Source organism: Oncorhynchus nerka, linkage group LG7 (assembly GCF_034236695.1).
Source record: "Oncorhynchus nerka isolate Pitt River linkage group LG7, Oner_Uvic_2.0, whole genome shotgun sequence".
NCBI lineage: Eukaryota > Metazoa > Chordata > Actinopteri > Salmoniformes > Salmonidae > Oncorhynchus > Oncorhynchus nerka.
Window position 1 is genome coordinate 46,383,645 of NC_088402.1, and position 18,950 is coordinate 46,402,594.

General features: G+C 40.6%; 1 protein-coding gene and 1 long non-coding RNA gene across 2 annotated transcripts; both read left to right on the plus strand.

Annotated features, from left to right (window-relative positions):
• Positions 1-3,847, plus strand: LOC115131802 (basic salivary proline-rich protein 4-like). Its single transcript, XM_029663805.2, has 2 exons — positions 1-194; positions 1,077-3,847. Exon 2 carries the CDS (start codon positions 1,162-1,164, stop codon positions 2,218-2,220), a length of 1,059 nt encoding a protein of 352 aa, XP_029519665.1. The 5' UTR covers positions 1-194; positions 1,077-1,161; the 3' UTR covers positions 2,221-3,847.
• A 186-nt stretch (positions 3,848-4,033) lies between these two features.
• Positions 4,034-18,515, plus strand: LOC115131803 (uncharacterized). Its single transcript, XR_010464350.1, has 4 exons — positions 4,034-4,178; positions 5,330-5,386; positions 5,582-5,731; positions 5,845-18,515. It is a non-coding gene; the product is annotated as an uncharacterized LOC115131803 (long non-coding RNA).
• Positions 18,516-18,950: the final 435 nt, after the last annotated feature.

Here is an 18,950-nt window from a genome sequence, read left to right on the forward strand (position 1 = left end):
TTTTGATTTCAAGGATCGGAACTGAAAAAAGTGGTCCCACTTGCCCTTAGTGGTAGGGGTTTACAAATCAGCCCCCACAACTTCCGTTTGAAATTTACATCGCTAGCTAGCTAAAAAAAACAACAACAAGGACAAATGAACCATCTGTCAACTTTCATGAGATTAAACGATATCTAACCAAGGATTTTACCAAGGTGAGGCGTATGCTGCGCAGTGTGGTATTTTCATTAAACTAGCTTCGCTAGCAAGCTAACGGCGTCAGCTAGCTAGCTTGTTATCCATGGCTGTCGCAAGCGTTCGTACTACTGCATGTTAGCTTTTATTTATTTTATTTTTTATTTAACCTTTATTTAACTAGCTAGCTAGTTAGTTGGCTTTGTCGAGATAACTAGTTAGGTAGCTACCTAGCGAAATAGCTGGCGATGCTACGTAGAGCCAATTAGCTAGTTTATTTTCAAGTCCATTTAGTTAACTAGTTAACGTTATTTCTCGAACAGGGTTTCCCAAACTCGGTCCTGGGCCCCTCCCTCCCCCTGTGTGCACGTTTTTCGCAAGCACTACCCATTTGATTCGAATATCCAATTCATCATCAAACTTTGATTATTTCAATCAGCTATTTAGTGCTTAGGAAAAAACTAAATGTGCACCTAGGGGTGGGCAAGGAAAAAACAAAATGTGCACCCAGGGGTGGGCAGGACCGAGTGTGGGAAACCCTGTCCTAAAATATTCATATTATGTTTCTTCGAACAGCTGGTAAAGTTAGCTAACTACTACTAACCAAAACAATCACTGATTCAGGATACTAGCTAGCTAGATTTCAGAATCGCTTGAATGCAGTAACCTTAATTAGGGATGTCATGGAGACGTTCATATCAGATTTTGTTAGTATTGTGCACCTTACCATATACATAAATTAAAAATCAGTAAACACAAAATCAGTGTTTAGGCTGTGCATGTTGCAATACATGTTAGCTATACTTTCTCGTGCCCATGTAGGTCAGTTTTATGAAGCAATGAGGGGGTGCACAAACAACATTTGTTTGTTTTGTAACTTTCTGGAGATGTGTGTTTTACAGTGGGAAGCCCTAAGTAGTTCACACTAGCCCTCCAAGAAAGTGAGTTGGAAGGACAGAACAAAGGAGCCAGGCTGCAAGAAAACAGATGAAAGAGGGGGCAACAATGTCGGAAGAAGGGGCAACAATGTCGGAAGAAGGGGTAACAATGTCGGAAGAAGGGGCAACAGTGTCGGAAGAAGGGGCAACAGTGTCGGAAAAAGGACAGATAATTGCCTCTGATACTGGTAGTGATGAGGAGTTAGGTGAAGCATTGTCTAATGGCAACCCCATACCACCTAAGAGGGGAAAGGGAAGGCCCAAAGGATCAGGCTCTAAGACACCCAAGATACTGAGGGTACTAGACAAGCAGCCACGAGGCAGGCCACGTAAAGTGGTTGACCCTAATGCTGTTTCAGCAGAGCCAACTGCACCTCTGAAGCATGGCCGGCCCCAAAAAGTTAAACAACCAAAAAAAGGGGGTAGGCCGAGGAAGAACCCGCTATCAACTGAGGAGGAAGAAAAGAGAAAGAAACCGAAAAGCCAACCTAAGGGATCAAGAGTGTCGAAGCCTCTCGGAAGGCCGCGCATCCATCCCTGCATGGATCCCCCAGCCACCTCTGCCGAGCCACGGGGAAGAGGCCGTCCACGCAAGGCAATAATAGGTAAAGGTGCCCACTTACGGAAGAACCCACCTCCAACCTCTAAAGTTTCCAAGCCACCCGTTAAAGATGGTTCCCCGCGAAAGAGGGGCCGCCCCTTAGGCTCCGTACTTGCAAACAATGCCAAGAGAGCAGCAGAGAAGGATAGTTCCAATAGTGCACCCCCAGCCAAACGGGGGTGCACTGTTTCTCCAATAGTAAAGCTTTACCGCTGCACCAATGGTAAAGCAAATGTGTTAGATGAAGCTGCCATCCAAGCCCAGAGGCGAAGAGGCAGGAGAAAGACTGTGAAAGTTGATTATACAACTTATGATTCAGAGGAGGAGGAAGATGCAGAGAAAAATGAGGACGAAGACTTGTCTCCAGTTGAAGAGGAAATAAATCCACACAGTGATCATCACAAGGCTAGCAAACCTGGTAAGGTGGCGGCAGCCCTAAAGAAGGTGGGGGTTGTTTCTAAAAGGAGGGGCAGGAAGCCTGGCTCAACCAAAAAGGTTCTAAAGTAAAATGAACCTAGGTGGAGCAGACTGAACAAGACAACATACCTTGTTGCCGTGAAACACAAAATATCAGTAGCATCTTGTAGGATGAATGGACATGTTTTTAACATTTTATTAATGGGATAGCTTTTACCTAACTCTTTAGTTTTCTCAATTAACCTACATGTCTATTTGCTGTTGCTATTATTTTTGATGGTTTGTGGAAACCACGTGAATCTTAAAAAAAAAAAAATTCATAGCTCGAATGATGTGAAGACAATTTCATTGACAGTTGTTAATGTATTGGTCTGTGCAGACTTATCCCATTTGGATACTGTTTCTAATTCCATGCTCATCCTTTAGGTCATGATATTCTCATTGAGCTTTAACTGAGATGTTTCTTCATCTCCATCCGAAATGTTACAATGTGGGAAAGATTAGGAATGTATGAATCAATTGTCTATTTACTCATATAGGTAAATAAGAAGCTAAAATGGGTTAAATCAGTGTTTTGTTTGCTGTAATTAATAAATAATTAATAACATACTTTTAATTGTTGCCTTATCTCTCCTGAGGGTCTGCAATTTTCTAAATGCTAATGTCTTGTAATTTTATTTCCCTTAATTGCCAAAGCTTTGAATGTAACAACTTCTCCTTCCCAGCCATCTTTGTTTCGATACAGATTTTGTTAGTGTCACTGTCATGGCACCCTCTTCCCTTTTAAAGTGCACTACTTTGACCAGAGCCTACGGACCCTTGTCAAAAGTAGAGCACTATAAAGGGAATAAGGTGCCATTTGGGACAGCGCCATTAAACATAGTTGCACTTTCTTTCACTTGGGTCATTGCATACTTCACCTTGTGGTGTCAAGACGGTAACTGTGAACTTCCAATCCAATCATCACTAAGATTTCTCCCAGAAGATGTATAGTTTTTGTCTACTGTGAGGGTTTTTTGTTAGCTGGTATCATCCTTGTAATTCACTAAACATCACTACTCATAGCTATTTTTAAGACTTTGTTATCTGTTAGCTGTCAACTCTTTTACTTGTTTTTTATTACTTGGCTTTCAACTGAAGTGGATGGCTTGGTTTCACAGACTGGGCAAAGTTGTATGTAAATGTTGTTCAGGATTGCATGTATGTTAAACATGTCTTCTAGCCTGCTATTCATTTCTTTAATGAATTGTGTGCATGACAATATCAGTTCATACTGCATTGCAACTTTGTAGTTTCTGTAATATAGAAATTGTAATTGAGGTACACAGCAAAATCTATAATTTGTATGATTTCACGTTCCTGTAACAAGTTTCTTACAATTTCATGTTTTCAACATGGTCTGGCTCTTATTCTATGTTGCTTCGATTAATTCAATGTTCTTGTCTTGTAATAATGTTTTTGACAATGCAGTTGAACTATACAGATAAAAACATACATATTGTAAAACATACTGCATCTATCTCTGTAATTAGAAATAGGTATGTGAAGCCACCAAACATTAATTTGAGGATAATGTGAATTTCAGTTTTGTTCCAGAGAAAATATTTTGAAAGCGAAAATATTTTGAAAGTTTGCTGTAATAAAGTGAAATGTCAAGATTTGTTTTATTTGTTGATGTTTTTTTTTATTTTTAATCTCAATAAAAACCTAAATATGATTTATTTCGGCTTTATTTTTATAGGATTGTGAAGCTTAATTGTTTGAAAAGCAGAATGGTGAATAAAAGTCCAATTTAATAGAAACATATCTTCGTGGCTGGACAGGAATAAAAAGTTTGGTGGAACCTTTACTCCATTTATTGGACCCACTCGGTGCTTATGTCGCGCATGGTTAGACACTAACTTCCGGTCCTCAGATGGTTCTCAGAGGAAAACAACATCGAATGAAATTATTTTCGAAATGGGCGTCTTTGACGTTGTTTCCTAAATGTATCTCGATTTCGTAATTTTGCAGATCAGAGACTTCACGAGTTTACGTTCTAGCTAATGGTACGTGCATGCATATGAAACGGGGGGAGTGGGAATGTACGGTGATGTTAGCCCTGCGTTAGCTACAGTTAGTAGGCTACACGTTACACTAGTAGCTAGAGAGGTTATGATTCTGTGCCGGGTGACACGTGCTTGTATAATTTAAACTACATAAATTAAAATGATAAACCATCTGGTGTGATGGCAGTTTAGTCTTTTTCACCCTAGCTAGTTGAATAAACAAACCCTGTCGGCTAGCTATGTTCTCCAGTCCACCGACTAGGCTATGCATCAGGCTAAATTAATTAGCTACACAATATTAATCTGAAAACGGTGCACTCACAAAATCAATGTGTACAATAATATGGACTATTTGTTGTGGTCACAGGCATGCATGTGTTTGATGGACCGTACCAATTAGGATGGTGCAGGGTGGATTTGGTTCATAGTAAATCTCACTGTTTGCTTCATTATACTTAGCCTAGCCCAAAAGTCCGGCAGATGGCGATATTGAGTCGTTCCTTCTTTACCGTCCAATGGGAATCTATGCAGCCTGCTATACACTCGTATCCCCCCCATGGATAGGTTCGTACATGAAACATTCTCGCCTTAACTAGTTTTAATAGCGAGGTGGCAGAAAAAAAACGAGGAAATTATGCATACTTTCTTTGCATACTTTCTTTCCACACCATGCTACAGTGGCTAATGCTAGTCCCTGTCCACAATACAGTTTTGAAACTATCAGATTAGTAGTGAAAAAACAGACTGCTGCAACCTGATTATCTGAATGTGATACTAGTATTATGGCTAGCATCCGGGACTAGTATTAGCACTGTAGCATGGTAGTAGAAAATTGTGTTTCATAAAGAAAGTACACATTTTCCCAGATTTTTTTGTTCCCCCCTTCTCGCCATTAAATTGAGTTGAGGAGGAAATTGACCACTTTGCAGCCTGAATGGATAATGTTTTATCCACGAACAGGTCCACGGGAAACGAGTGTATAGCGGCTGCGTATATCCCCTTTTGATGGTAAGATGAAACGACTCTGCCGGCCTTTGGACTACATTATACTGTACTAATATTACAATATATCAAATGATGTATCACAAATTCAACAACAAAAGTTAGTGTGTTTACAAATATCATGTAATGTATTAATTCTTATATTTTAGCCATAGCCAACCAAGGAGCTTTCCCAGATAACTGAAGGCGTCTGGATATGATCTGCAGTAAGTACATTTCATATTTTTCAAAATTATATATCCTAGAAGGCTATTTTAATCATAATGATGCCATTGCCAACATATATATTTTTTGCATACAATAGCACTGATATAAGTGCTACTTATATAAGTGTTGTTGTGTAGATTGCTCTATTTGGAACATAGTGGACAATGTATTTTATGTTTGTTTCTCATATGAAGGTTGCAGATGAACTTCTTGTCCAAGTTCTCCTGGAAGCCTTTGACAACATGGAGAAGAGTTGGGACAGCATAGATGAAGCAGGAGACTACTCAACAGATGAAACTAGAAATATACCAAGCCATTCATGTCAGAAAATCACTGAACACAAGGTAGGACATCTTTAAACAACATTACAAAGCAGAAATGTAAATGTTTTATAGACCTTATTCCAACCTCAATAATAATCACTTATTTGTACTCCATTCTCATTTTTTGTCAAAAGGGAGCAGAAGGGGGAGAAGAGGTCCTGACTGACAAAACATATAAGAAGAATATGGCCGAATTTAAGGTGAAGAATGAAGATGACTCTAGTCCTTTTTCGGACATCCACAGTCATTCAAAGATCATGGCTCAAGATCTTCAACGAGGGGCAACAGAAGTTATCCAAGATAAGTGTTCCCCTTTCTTTGAAAGATTATGCCCTGTGGGCCTAACCAATGTTCAGGAAAGTTGTATTTTGGCTTCTGGATTTGATGTAAAAAAGAAGACCGGTAGAGATTCTGCTGCAGTGGGGATCGGTACTATAGTTTCTTTCTCCCCCTTTTCAAGCAATCTGTCAAAAAATATAAAGGGAACTGTCACACAGTCACCCATAGACCTTGAGTTACAGCAATGTTCTTTATCAGACTCTTCTCTAAGTGACCCCGGACAATATTCAAGAGCGGTAGTGGATGAGAAAGCCTATGCTGATGTATCCCATCAAATGTTACCACTTTCGGAAACCAAAAAAGGAAAAGAGAAAATATCCTTTCATTCACTTTTGCCTGTGATGGAAAAGCAACAAAAGCAAAAAGTTGGTCAGCCATATAAGAAAACTCTAGTGAAAATGGCTAAACTTTCAGCAATTGCCCAAGAATGGGATTCAAATGCCACAGAAATATCCAGGGTGACTCGCAATAAGGATAATCTAACACCCTCATGCAAACAAACAGATGAGAAGAAAAGGGATGAAATGTTAGAATTTCCCCCAACTACCTCAAGTGCCACAAGCTTTGGATGCAATTCGACATCTGATTCTTCAAACCACCTTACTATTTCACATTCAGATGACATAATATCTAAATCTCAAATAACTGGTCAAAGCATTTCTATGGAATTTATCCAACCGCCCAGAGGACAGAGAACTTCAAAGACCACACAAAAAGCAGAAGAAGTCCCGGCGCTGAAATTGACCACTGCCGCAGAGGGGAAAGATTCTCCTATAGTACAAGCTCTGGCACAAAACACATTGGTGCTGTCCGAAACTGTCTGCTCATTTGATGATAACACAGAGGATGCATTGAAAGTACAAAAGATACCTGGAAAAAATACAGCAATAACGTCCAAAGCAGGAAATAGAAGGACTCAGGCGTTCAAAAGAAACAGAATGACTCTGAGCAGCCTCTTGACCACTCAGTCACAGAGTAGCAGCGCTACACCCCAAGAAAATTGTAATTTGGGACTCTCTCAAGATGCAACTCCACTACAATCATCTGACATAAAAATGGAGCCTAAATACTTGTATATAAAAACAGAGCCCAAATTCTTGTCAGACACTGGTGTCTTGGATGTCAAGAACAATTTGAAGGAACACCGAAAAAGAGAACCCTCCAAAAACTTTACAGAAGGGAGTGGTAAAAGTCCTGGTGTGATGTCTAGATGCTTTGACTTGTCTATCACTCAAAAAGACCAGGGGGCACCAAGTGACATAAGGAGGGAAATCAAATATGTCACTGCTAACACATCAGCTGTAGGAAACCAGGGGGAAATGACTCCGAGAACTCAAGCTCTCTCAGGACTGAAGAGTATTGAGGAGGTGCTGAAATTGAAGCGGAAAGCTGGTCGACCATTCAAGAAAAAGACATTGTTTAAAATGGCTAAACTGCTAGCGATAGCACAGGAAGGTGGATCTAATGATATGGAGAACTGTGGCATGATTGAAGAGTGTGTTCCAAAATTCCAGCAGGTCCCTGCCTATCACCCCCCCAAGTCAAAAGTAAAGAAGACGGATACAAGAACCGTGGCATCAAATTCACCTACAAGCACCTCAAGAAAATCCAGCAGAGCGTGTAAAGCGACCCCAAAAACTGTTCAAAAGATGCAAATCCTCACACACACGCCCACCCAACCAGTGTTACCAGTTTCATCCTACCTTATTGAACCCATTCTCAAATTGGAGGACACAACTCTTATCTCACCGTTGTCTGTCATTCCTCTATGTAGTGCATATATTTCCCCTCAACAGGAAAGTCACAGAGGTGGAAAACCCCTGAAGAAAAACACACCATTTTACAAAAACATGACCACTGCAGTCCCACATCCTCCAATATTTGCACTAGATTCCAAGGCCCTTGCTGAGATTGCCTCTACAGGGAATGACAAAGAAACAAAGAAAGACATTGGATCCAAAAGTAAATGCAAACGGGTGCCTAGAACTCGTGGTGTATCAGAATTACCGTGTACAAATGGAATTCCTCAGGGAGATATACATACCCAGACTAATAGGGATGAGGTGTATTCCAAGACTTCAGCACCTACTGTGCCACACTCCCAGAAATCACGGAAACGTGGGGTTCAACATAAAAAAGGTACAGAAAAGGCACTTGTCCTATTATCTGATCAAACTGCCCTTCCTGTTTCAGATTGCCAGTTGCAGGTGCAAAATCACAGTGCATCTCAGGAAACGCCATCAAAGATTGAGACAGAATCTGACACTGTAAACCCGACACCGAGAACGGTTACAAAGAATATTCCAAAGATGTGTAAGGCAAGAAACAAACCTTTACTGAAAGTTGAGAAAGCACAGGTGCCAACTCTGGATCCTTCCCTTGTAGTGGAGCATATGCGTCCCGATGTGCCAGAAGTGGATCAAATGAGACAAGTGGAAGCAGTGATAGAGTCAGTAATTAAAGATGTTCACCAACCACTGGAACATGTGGATCAAAGAAACAAAAATAAAGAAGAAGCCAGCAATGTTTCTGTATCAACTCTGGATTCTTCACTTGGAATGGAACATATGCGTCCTGATGTGCCAGAACTGGATCATACAAGACAAATGGAAGCAGTGATGGAGTCAGTGACCGAGGAGCTACACAAAAAAGAGGTCAGTGATGTTTCTGCATCAGCATACTCAACCTTTCCTTCCTCAGATAACTTGTTTGAACAACATAGCCATAGTACATTATCTCAATCGCCTTTGCTGACATTAGAAATAAAGACAGAATCGGGCAGAATCAAGAATGCCCTACCCAAAAAGTCGAAAATATGCATGAAAGAGAAAGATACGTCAAAAAGCCTATTGACAAATCATAAGAAAGCATCTATGCCAACTTCAGGTCCTTCATCTGACACAGTGCATGCGCCATCCAAAAGAGTTAAGAAGAATTCCACTACTTGTCAAGAAAGAAAAAGACCTCCACAGAAAGTTGAGAAAGCACAGGTGTCAACTCTGGATATAAACTACTCTGGAGAGAAACATAGAAGTCCTGAAATCCCACAAATGGATGAAATGAGACATGTCGAAGCATTTATAGATGCAGTGATTGAGGATCTCCACAAACCACTCAAACCTAAGGATCAACAAAAAAAGTTAAAAGAAGAGACTGATAATGTTGCTCCATTAGAACCAACAACCTTTCCTGCCTTGGATAACCTGTTGGAACAGCATAACCATAGTACATTACCTCAATCTTATTTTCTGTCATCAAGAAAGACAAAATCAGGCTTGAAACATGCCGTACCCAAAACGCCAACAAAGAATAAGTCAAAAGCATGCTTTAAAGGGAAACTCTCTAAAACTGATAAGAAAGCAGCTGTACTAACTTTCGATCCTTCTATTGGAGGTGAAGATGGATATCTTGAAATGCCTCCCCACCTTAACCAAGCAGAGAAAGGAGGAAAGAGTGATGGAAAGAACAATAATGATGTAGTAAAGCATGAAATATCAATTACAGATGACCATTTGGAAACAGCAGCCCACAAACCACATCAGCGTAAAGGGCCAAGAAAGAAGCTAAAAAAAGAGGACTGTAGTGTTTCCAAACCAGATCAAGTAGAATCCACTATCTCAGACAGCCAGCTAAAACAGCATGACCACAATGCATTAGAGCATGTTTCTTTGCTAGCATCAGAGACAAAGACAGAATCAGGATTGGAACATATCATACCTGAAATGGCAACAACAAATAAGTCAAAATCATCCAGGAAAAGAGACCTCCCTTTAAAAGTACCCCCAGCAAACGCTAAAAGAGCAGCTATGCTAACTTCAAATCCTTCTCTTGGTGCAGAAGTTGGATGTCTTGAAATGCCTCCCCACCTTATCCATGCAAAGCAAGGAGGAAAGTGTGATGGGAAAAGCAATAACAATGTAGTTAAACATAAAAAAGAAACAGTGACATCAGTGATGGAAAAACATATGGAAACAGAGCGCAAACCACGTATGGGGTCAAAAAAGAATCTGAAAGAAGAGGACAGCAATGTTTCCATATCAGAACAAGCAGCAACGCTTACCTCAGATAAACATCCCAACCAAGTTTCTTCGCTGGCATCAGAGATCAAGTCAGAATCTAACAGTGGATGTGTCACACCCACACAAAAAAAGTATATTTCAAAGGCATACAAGAAAAGGAAGATAAGTTCAAAACTTTCTCTTGGAATGGAATATGGATACTCTGAAATGCCTACCAATTTCACACATGTGGACCAGGTTCAGAATATTCTTGATACTTATAAAATCTCCAAAGTGAGAAAAGAAATTACTGGATCAAGCCGTCCAATATCCAATCGAAGAAATTCCAGACTGCCCTACACATCTAATTCACATATCACAACTGAGTCGATGCAAGATCAAGTAATTCTATCGGTTGCATCAGATCTCACCAATAACCCTACCAGTCCTGTATCAATAACAGTGTCCTCAATTGCAGTGCAAGGACAGATTACTGAATTAGTGAGTGTTGACTGTATAGAGAAACGGTCACATAAAATGAGGACTCCTAAGACGATAAAACCTCAGAGACCAAAAGGCACACGTCTTGATAAGAATATCACAGAAGACATGTCTCTCAAATTCTTATCAGCATTTGTAAAAGAGGAACTCATTGAGGAAGAAAAAAGCCCAGAAAATAGGGGGAAAGAAGACGGCAAAGGGAAGAAAGGCAAAATTCTCAAAATAGACGATGTGAATCCACAAAGTAAACACAGCCAATCTCAGGTGAAGGATGGCAATGCATTAACAGATGACAAATTAATTTTACAGGTCCCTATAGATGAAGCAGGGGGCTCTATGTCTATTGCAATAGACACAATCAGTACTGTGATTCCAAAACGTAAAAAAGGTGGTCGTTTTTCCAAGAGATTGCAAAAAATGTCATCTACCACCAACGTTCCCAGTGAACAGCAATGCATTAATATGTCCCCAGAAAAAACATCTCTGTGTGTCAGCAATATATCAGAAATACAAAGAAAGCGAAAAGTTGACACCAGAAGTACTGATTTTGTTAATGCAGATATAGAAGTCCTAAATCCTAAAGATGATCTTAGTGATAGCTCTGTATTAGTGGACTCGTCCTTACTGGAGAATCAGAGAATGAAGAACAAGGGTAAGAAAAAATCCAAGACAATTACGGAAGAACCGACAGTGGCCACATCAGTTGTAAAAGAGATGGTGGGGCAAGATTTTCAGACCACCATAACAGCACTGAAAAATAAACAAGGTCGGCCATTCAAGAAAAGAACTTTGAGAATGGCAAAACGGCTGTCATGTGGAGAGCAGAAGTCAAACACTAGCGGGGAACTTTCTGTGAATAAGACACAGAGCTGTAAATCAAAGGGAACTTCTAAGGGAGGGAAAAAGCACAATTTGAACCCAGCGTCGTCAACCTTAATAAGGCACACTAAAGCATCCAAGGCAATGAAGATTGAAGACATTGCTCTTAAACAAGAGCAAGATGACATATGGGAGATCATTGATGTATCCAGCAACATTTTCTCCTCACAAACTGTGATTATTTCCCCCAGTATTTCAGGGCAAGAATTTGAAACCTCCATATCTTCAGAAACAATGTTCTCTCTTGATGCAGGGCCGATACAAGGAATCCAGCAAATTGAATCTACCCAATTAACACCCCATCTCACAAAATTACCTCATAAAGTGACTGGCGTGAAGAAGAGATGCAGGAGAAATAAAACTGGATGGGCTACAAAAGTGAAATCCAAACGACCACTTTCCAAAGTGAACTCCGGGGATAGGCTTGATGTTTTGATTCCGTCTACCATTGACAACACTGGACTCAACACTAGCCTCTGTAATTCGTTAATGGAAAATTACACATTGGAAAGTGTTGAACAAGAAGAATGTAGAGCACAAGAAGTGAAAGCACTAACAAACGATTACAATGTAGTTAATGTTAGGGAGATCAACTGTGGAGATCAACTCCTAACAACAGCTCGTGCTAAATTACAGCATTCAAGTGTACTTCAGCAACATTTTAAGACAAGGAAACCAATGTCATGCCACTTCTGTGGTCGCTCATTTCGTCACATATCAGCATACACAATTCACAAGCGCATTCACACAGGTGAGAAGCCTTACAGGTGCCAGAAGTGCGGCAAGAGCTTTGCTCAGCTCTCCAAGCTCAACTCGCACTCAAACATCCACAAACAACATGGACTCATGCAATGCCCATGTTGCGTCACTCAGTCTCCAAACAAAGATGACTTGATTGATCATTTAAAGATCCACATGAAGGGCACCAAGAGGTTCAGTTTGATTAATAAAACGAGAAGAGCCAGAGAAATTCAGATCCAATCTTGCGCTGATTATATAGATTCCCCAGTCTCTCTTAATGGCAAGAAAACCCTTAGATGCTCCACTTGTTTCAAATATTTTTTCAGCAAGGCCACATTGAAGATGCACCTGCAAACACACAGTGGAGTGAGTCGTTTCACCTGCAAAGTCTGTGGCAAGATGTTTAGCAAGTTCTTAAGTTTCAATGCACATGAAAAAACACACTGGCCTGTTAAACCGTATGCTTGCTCTGTGTGTGGAAAAGGCTTTGTTCTGCTTAGGGAGCTTAAAACCCACTCTCATATGCACTCAGGAGAGATGCCTTTCTTCTGTAACCAATGTGGACAGGCCTTTAGCGTCTTCTCATCCTTGCGCACACATCAAGTCTCCAAAGTGTGTTTTGAGGCTAGATATGAGGGAGATGGAAACAAGGTTGACATTGAGGGGTTCCTGGTGGAGCAAAGGACTGATGGGCAGATTAATACCCCGATGTACTTTAAATGTCAGATTTGCAAACAACTTAATCGTCACTGGTGTCAGTACATTCTTCATCTACAAACGCACACTAATAACAGGCCAAACCTTTGTGAGGTCTGTGGACAACGGTATGACCAGGTCACGGAATTATGTGTTCATTGTAAAGTTTGTTGCAAATCAAGTGGAGAGGAGAGGGCATGCATTTCGTCCTTGTCACAGGTCTGGTACGAACCCCAATCTCTGCAGAATCAGACGCCTGAGCCTGAAATTGATTCTCTGTACAATGATAGTCAGGAAATGTTATCTTTGGATGACCAGCATCCCCAATGTAAGGAGCCTGAGCCTCTGCCACCTCCGGAAACTATGGAGGAGTATTCCTCAGATGTGCTTCCACAAAACCCCAAACCTGCTTGCCAGACCCCAGACCCCAGACCCCATCCTTCTCCCTCAAACTCCATGCGTGCAAGTCCTGCTCTATCTTCCCCTTCTGTAATGAGCTGTAATTCCGTACGTGTGGTTCAACAGCCTGCAGGTGTTCGCTCTTGTTTACAGACCCATGCCCCTTTTGACAGGTATTCATGTGGACAATGTGGAAAATCCTTTAACCAGTGGAACAAGCTCTGGTTGCATCAGGGACTACACAGAGAAAAACGCTGTAGCTTCTCATGCAATCAGTGCAATTTAGAGTTTCGCTTCTTTGGCTCCTATAGGGAGCACATGCAGGAACATGCAGCACAGAGACCATATGCTTGTCCATTATGTCCCAAAACCTATGTCATTGAAGAAGACCTAAATACCCATCTGTGTGAAAATCACCAGCCCCGTGAAAGCCTGAAATGTGACACGTGTGGAAAGGAGTTCACCGGTTTCAGAAACTTGGAGAAACATCGTCTTTTACACAGAGGTGCTAGCTCGCACTACTGTCTCCCTTGCAAGCTCCCATTTCCTAGTAACCAAGCCTTACAGAATCACTTGAAGGCTCACGAAGCCCGCCCTGTTATCCCTCTCCCTGAAGGGCCATTGGAACCACTTCTATTTCCATATCGTTGTGGAAAATGTAATGCCAGATTTACAACCACAGACTTGCTCCAAGCCCATCAGGTTTGCCATCTTATTGGGGGGAAAAAAGCATATAGCAGCAGTTCAGCTAATTATGTTTCTGCATCCCTTACCTCCAAGCTTTCAAACAAGCCAAGACAGAGAGTCACGCTGCTATCCCCTCAGACAATACCAATTCCTCCGTTAAAGAAAAGGAACATGTATAGGTATCCTAACCCTGATCGTCTTTATGTCGTCCCTAAAATATCCTCACAGCCATCAGTCATTATTTCAGACACAGAAGAAGAGCCTCAAGAGCTTCTAAACATTAGCTTATCCTCAGTCTACGACACACCCTGTAACACTGTGTCCCTTGAACATGAAGGGCAAATCATCCCTAGCAATGATTGTTGTGAGGCAAGCAACTCCGATTTACCTCAGCCCTCATATCCCTCCTCATGTGTTCTTACTGATGAACCGACTCAATGTACACCAAAGCCCCAAACAGACACCACACACATGCCGACACATGAACCACCCTCACCCTGTCCCCTGGATAAAGGTCCTCAGAATGCACCAGCCCAAATACGAGACAAGTCTAAGGGTGATCATGATGCTTTCTTTAGAGCCTCAACATTTGTGATACCAAGGGGCAAAAAGTGGGGGTATGATGCCTTTGAGTGTGCGGATTGTTGGGTAACATTTAGTGACGTCTCAGAGCTACATGAGCATTACATACATCATGCCAGGGGGGTGAAGTGAATGTCAATACATATTTTCACAATTCCACTATTGTATATAATTGCTTTTGATGATATTGGTCATTTACATCTGAAGAGTACGATATCTGTTTCTGAGTTAACCATAGTTGTCTTAATAGCTATAGCAATGGTTAAATGAATAATCCACACAAAACCCCTAATTACTATGATTTACATTGTTAAATAACGCCTTTTGCATTTTGTCGTTATAAGGCAGGAAGCAACATATGATAATTGTTGTAGGAATCTGTTGGAGCTCTCTCTGGACAGGATTGCTGGCTAGCTACAAAACAGCTACACACGATAATATCAAAATCAATATCAGCATGTGAAGTAGCTAGTCAGCTGTAAAATCCCTGAAACACACTGCGCTATTAATTTTAGGAGTTACAATCTCACCATGTTCAACCTGGTGGAGATTGTCTTGCTCAAAATTGTGAGTGAGGTTGCTATGGCAACGCAATGACCCTGCCTGCACTGCGAAGGTCGCTTTGCGTGATGGTAGTTAAAGGACATTGATCTGACGGTGCACTTTGAGTTTGAATGAAATATATACTTTGTCATGACAATATAGACTGTTGGATGTGTTCTATACTTTTATGTCAATATCATCTATTGTCTGATTTGGCAATCTGGAGTGCAGGTAATTGTTTTAAAAGCATTATGAAATATGCTAGTTTGTTATTGCCTATCTCCAAAGACAAAAACTTTATCGTGATGACGCGGCACAACACAATTTCGGACCAGAAGTTAAATCATGCCATGGTGAAAATAATCACAGAACAGACTATCACCAATTTGAGAGGTGTTTCATTCCTTCAGTGGATTATTTGTTTAACGTTGACATGAACTTTTTTCCTTTAAAAAAATTATATTTATATTATTTGAATATATCTGGGGAATACGTTTTTCTCCCCCCCACCCCCAAGTTGTACAGTACTACAAAAATGTGCCTTTTGAATAGATTACGAACTTGTCGTACTTTTAAACAGTTACTCCAATCTGTCCTGTTTTATTTGTTCTCTTTTTGGAAGAGCATTTGGAAAGTACCCCTTTCAGACCCCTTGACTTTTTCCACATTTTGTTACATTACAGCCTTATTCTAAAATGGATTCTATTGTTTTTTCCCCCTCAAACAATCTACACACAAAACACCATCATGACAAAGCAAAAGCAGGTTTTTAGAAATTTGAGCCAAAAAAATGAATAAATGATGTTACATTTACATAAGTATTCAGACCCTTTTCAGTGTTTTGTTGAAGCACCTTTTGCAGCAATTACAGCCTTGAGTCTTCTTGGGTATCACGCTACAAGCTTGGCACACCTGTATTTGGGGAGTTTCTCCCATTCTTCTCTAGAGATCCACTCAAGCTCTGTCAAGTTGGATGGGGAGCATCGCTGCACAGCTATTTTCAGGTCTCTCCAGAGAAATCCGATAGGGTTCAAGTCCGGGCTCTGGTTGGGCCTCTCAAGTACAAGTTTTTCGGTTGGAAGGTGAACCTTCGCCAAAGTCTGAGGTCCTGAGAGCTCTGGAGCAGGTTTTCATCAAGGATCTCTGTACTTTACTCCGTTCATCTTTCCCTCGATCCTGACTAGTCTCCCAGTCCCTGCTGCTAAAAAAACATCCCCACAGCATGTCGCTGCCACCACCATGCTTCACCATAGGGATGGTGCCAGGTTTCCACCAGATGTGACACTTGGCATTCAGGCCAAATAGTTCAATCTCGGTTTCATCAGACCAGAGAATCTGGTTTCTCATGGTCTGAGATTCTTTAGGTGCCTTTTGGCAAACTCCATGCGTGCTGTCATGTGCCTTTCACTGTAGAGTGGCTTCTGTCTGGCCACACCCATAAATGCCCGATTGGTTGAGTGCTGCAGAGATGGTTATCCTTCTGGAAGATTCTCCCATTTCCACAGAGGAACTCTAGAGCTCTGTCAGTGATCATCGGGTTCTTGGTCACCTCTCTGACCAAGGCCCTTCTCCCCCGATTGCTCAATTTGGCCGGGTGGCCAGTTCTAGGAAGAGTCTTGGTGGTTCCGAACTTCTTCGGTAGTGCTGGAGAATTTTGTTTTGCTACCCTTCCCCAGATCTGTGCCTCGACATAATCCTGTCTCGGAGCTCTACGGACAATTCCTTCAACCTCATGGCTTGGTTTTTGTTCTGACATGCACTGTCAACTGTGGGACCTTATATAAACAGGTGTGTGCACATCATATCCAATCAATTGCATTTACCACAAGTGGACTCCAATCAAGTTGTGGAAACATCTCAAGGATGGTCAATGGAAACAGCTCAATTTCAAGGCTCATAGCAAAGGATTTGAATATTTATGTAAATAAGGTATATTCCCTTTTTTTATATACATTTGCAAACATTTCTAAACCTGTTTTTACTTTGTCATTATCGGGTATTGTGTAGACGTTACAACGTCTCAAATGTCAAGGGGTCTGAATACTTTCAGAATGCACTGTACATGTTTTTTTATGTTTAACGTTGTAGATGTTGTAACACACCTCTTTTAAAATAACCAATATCAGTCCTCTTTAAAGTCAATTGGAGGGTAACAAAATGTTGTTATCTTTGTAGTTACACTGCCCTTGCCTTTGCATGAGGACTCAACTCTTTTACCAGTTCACTTCACCTATTTTGTGGACTGAGTCCTCTTTTTTTGCATTCACATTGCTATGTTTTGAAAAGAACCAACATCTTTTTCCAACATTCACTCAATGCAGGACAAGCCATTCAATCACAATGTGTTATGGGACAGCTAGATATACATACTTACAGTTTGGAAGCTAATAGATTGCTTTTAGTTCAAATATGAGACATAACTGTAATCAGAAGATACGATTAACGTGTAAATATTATTGGTTACAGAACAAATAGCAATTGAGTAACTGCAGATTAAATAATGCTGTAATTGAAAATTTTACACCCAATGTAGGCTACTTCCCCTTTAAGAGCTAGAATAGATTTTATAGGTTGTGATTCTCACCAAATATGTTGTCTTCTCACACTATTCAAACCCCACGATCAATAAACAGCTTATAAAACTCTCTTAGCATATAGAGCACATATTGCAAACCAATAATCTGAACTAAAAACTCCACACATTTTGGAATTTCTGTGCATCCTTGACAATTGCTAGTCAATATCCAAAAACAGCTCACATTTGTTTTCTTCCATCATCTCTCGTGGCACCAATGTAAGGGTTTATGGCAGGGGAAACGGTGTTGCTGTAGTCTAGTGTGTTGTGTGGGAATAGTTACAAGCGAACCTGGGGACTTTTGTGTTTACATTGTCCTAAAAATGGGAACCGGACCACAGAATTCAAGCAAACCCAACTCAGACCACCTCTCGAGATGATTTCGGTTCGCTTCGGTGGATCTTTTGAGGGGTTTGAGTTTCTCTGGAGTGTTAACAATGTAAAATAAATTAAGCGAACTGCACAGAGTTCACAAATATTGGCTGAAAGGGAACAAATGTGAAAACACCCTATGTTGTGTCCTTTTGGGGTAACAGATAGATCTGCTTTCCAAACAGTCAATTGTTTGGTAAATGGTGATTACTTACCATCTTTGTTTTCTGGAAATGTGAAGTGTGGTTTGTGACACTATTGTAATTAGTCATTTTCAAATGTCAAAGATGTCACTGGACATTCAGTAAACATTACTCATTGCATCTTTAAGCACTGTACAGCAAAGCTATTGTCAACACAAAGATGTGATGGAAAGGATTTGTTATATTGATTCTGTGCTGATCATTTTCATTCTTTAGCTGTCTCGTTATCAATGCAAAAGTTTTAAAGTTTTTATATACAGTTGTCTTACAATAAAAGTATCTTGACTTTGTGTGTGTTGTTTCCGCTGAAGTTTCTCCACAGTAACTGCGTTTCCATCCACAGTTTTTATGCAAGTAAAGCCATGCCGTATAAAAAATGAAGACGTGGGATTAAAACGCGACGTGTCGCCACAGACAATTTGTTCTTTCAACATGGTGGGATCTTTAATTTTTTTAAAATATATCCCACAGTTGCAGTGGAAACTCCTTTTTATGGGCAAATATTTATATAATAAGCCATGTCAAATTAAACTTGGGAGTCACGTGATGACACGTTGTACTACCAGTGCGATGTAGAAACGCATTAGCGTTTATAAGCAGATTGAAATAACTTCATGGTCAAGTGATGGACGGTGATGAAGTTGATGCACATTTCCAATACATAGCAAGTGGTTTATTTATTTTTGGTTTCATGAGCTGAAATAAAAGATCCCCGAAATGATCCA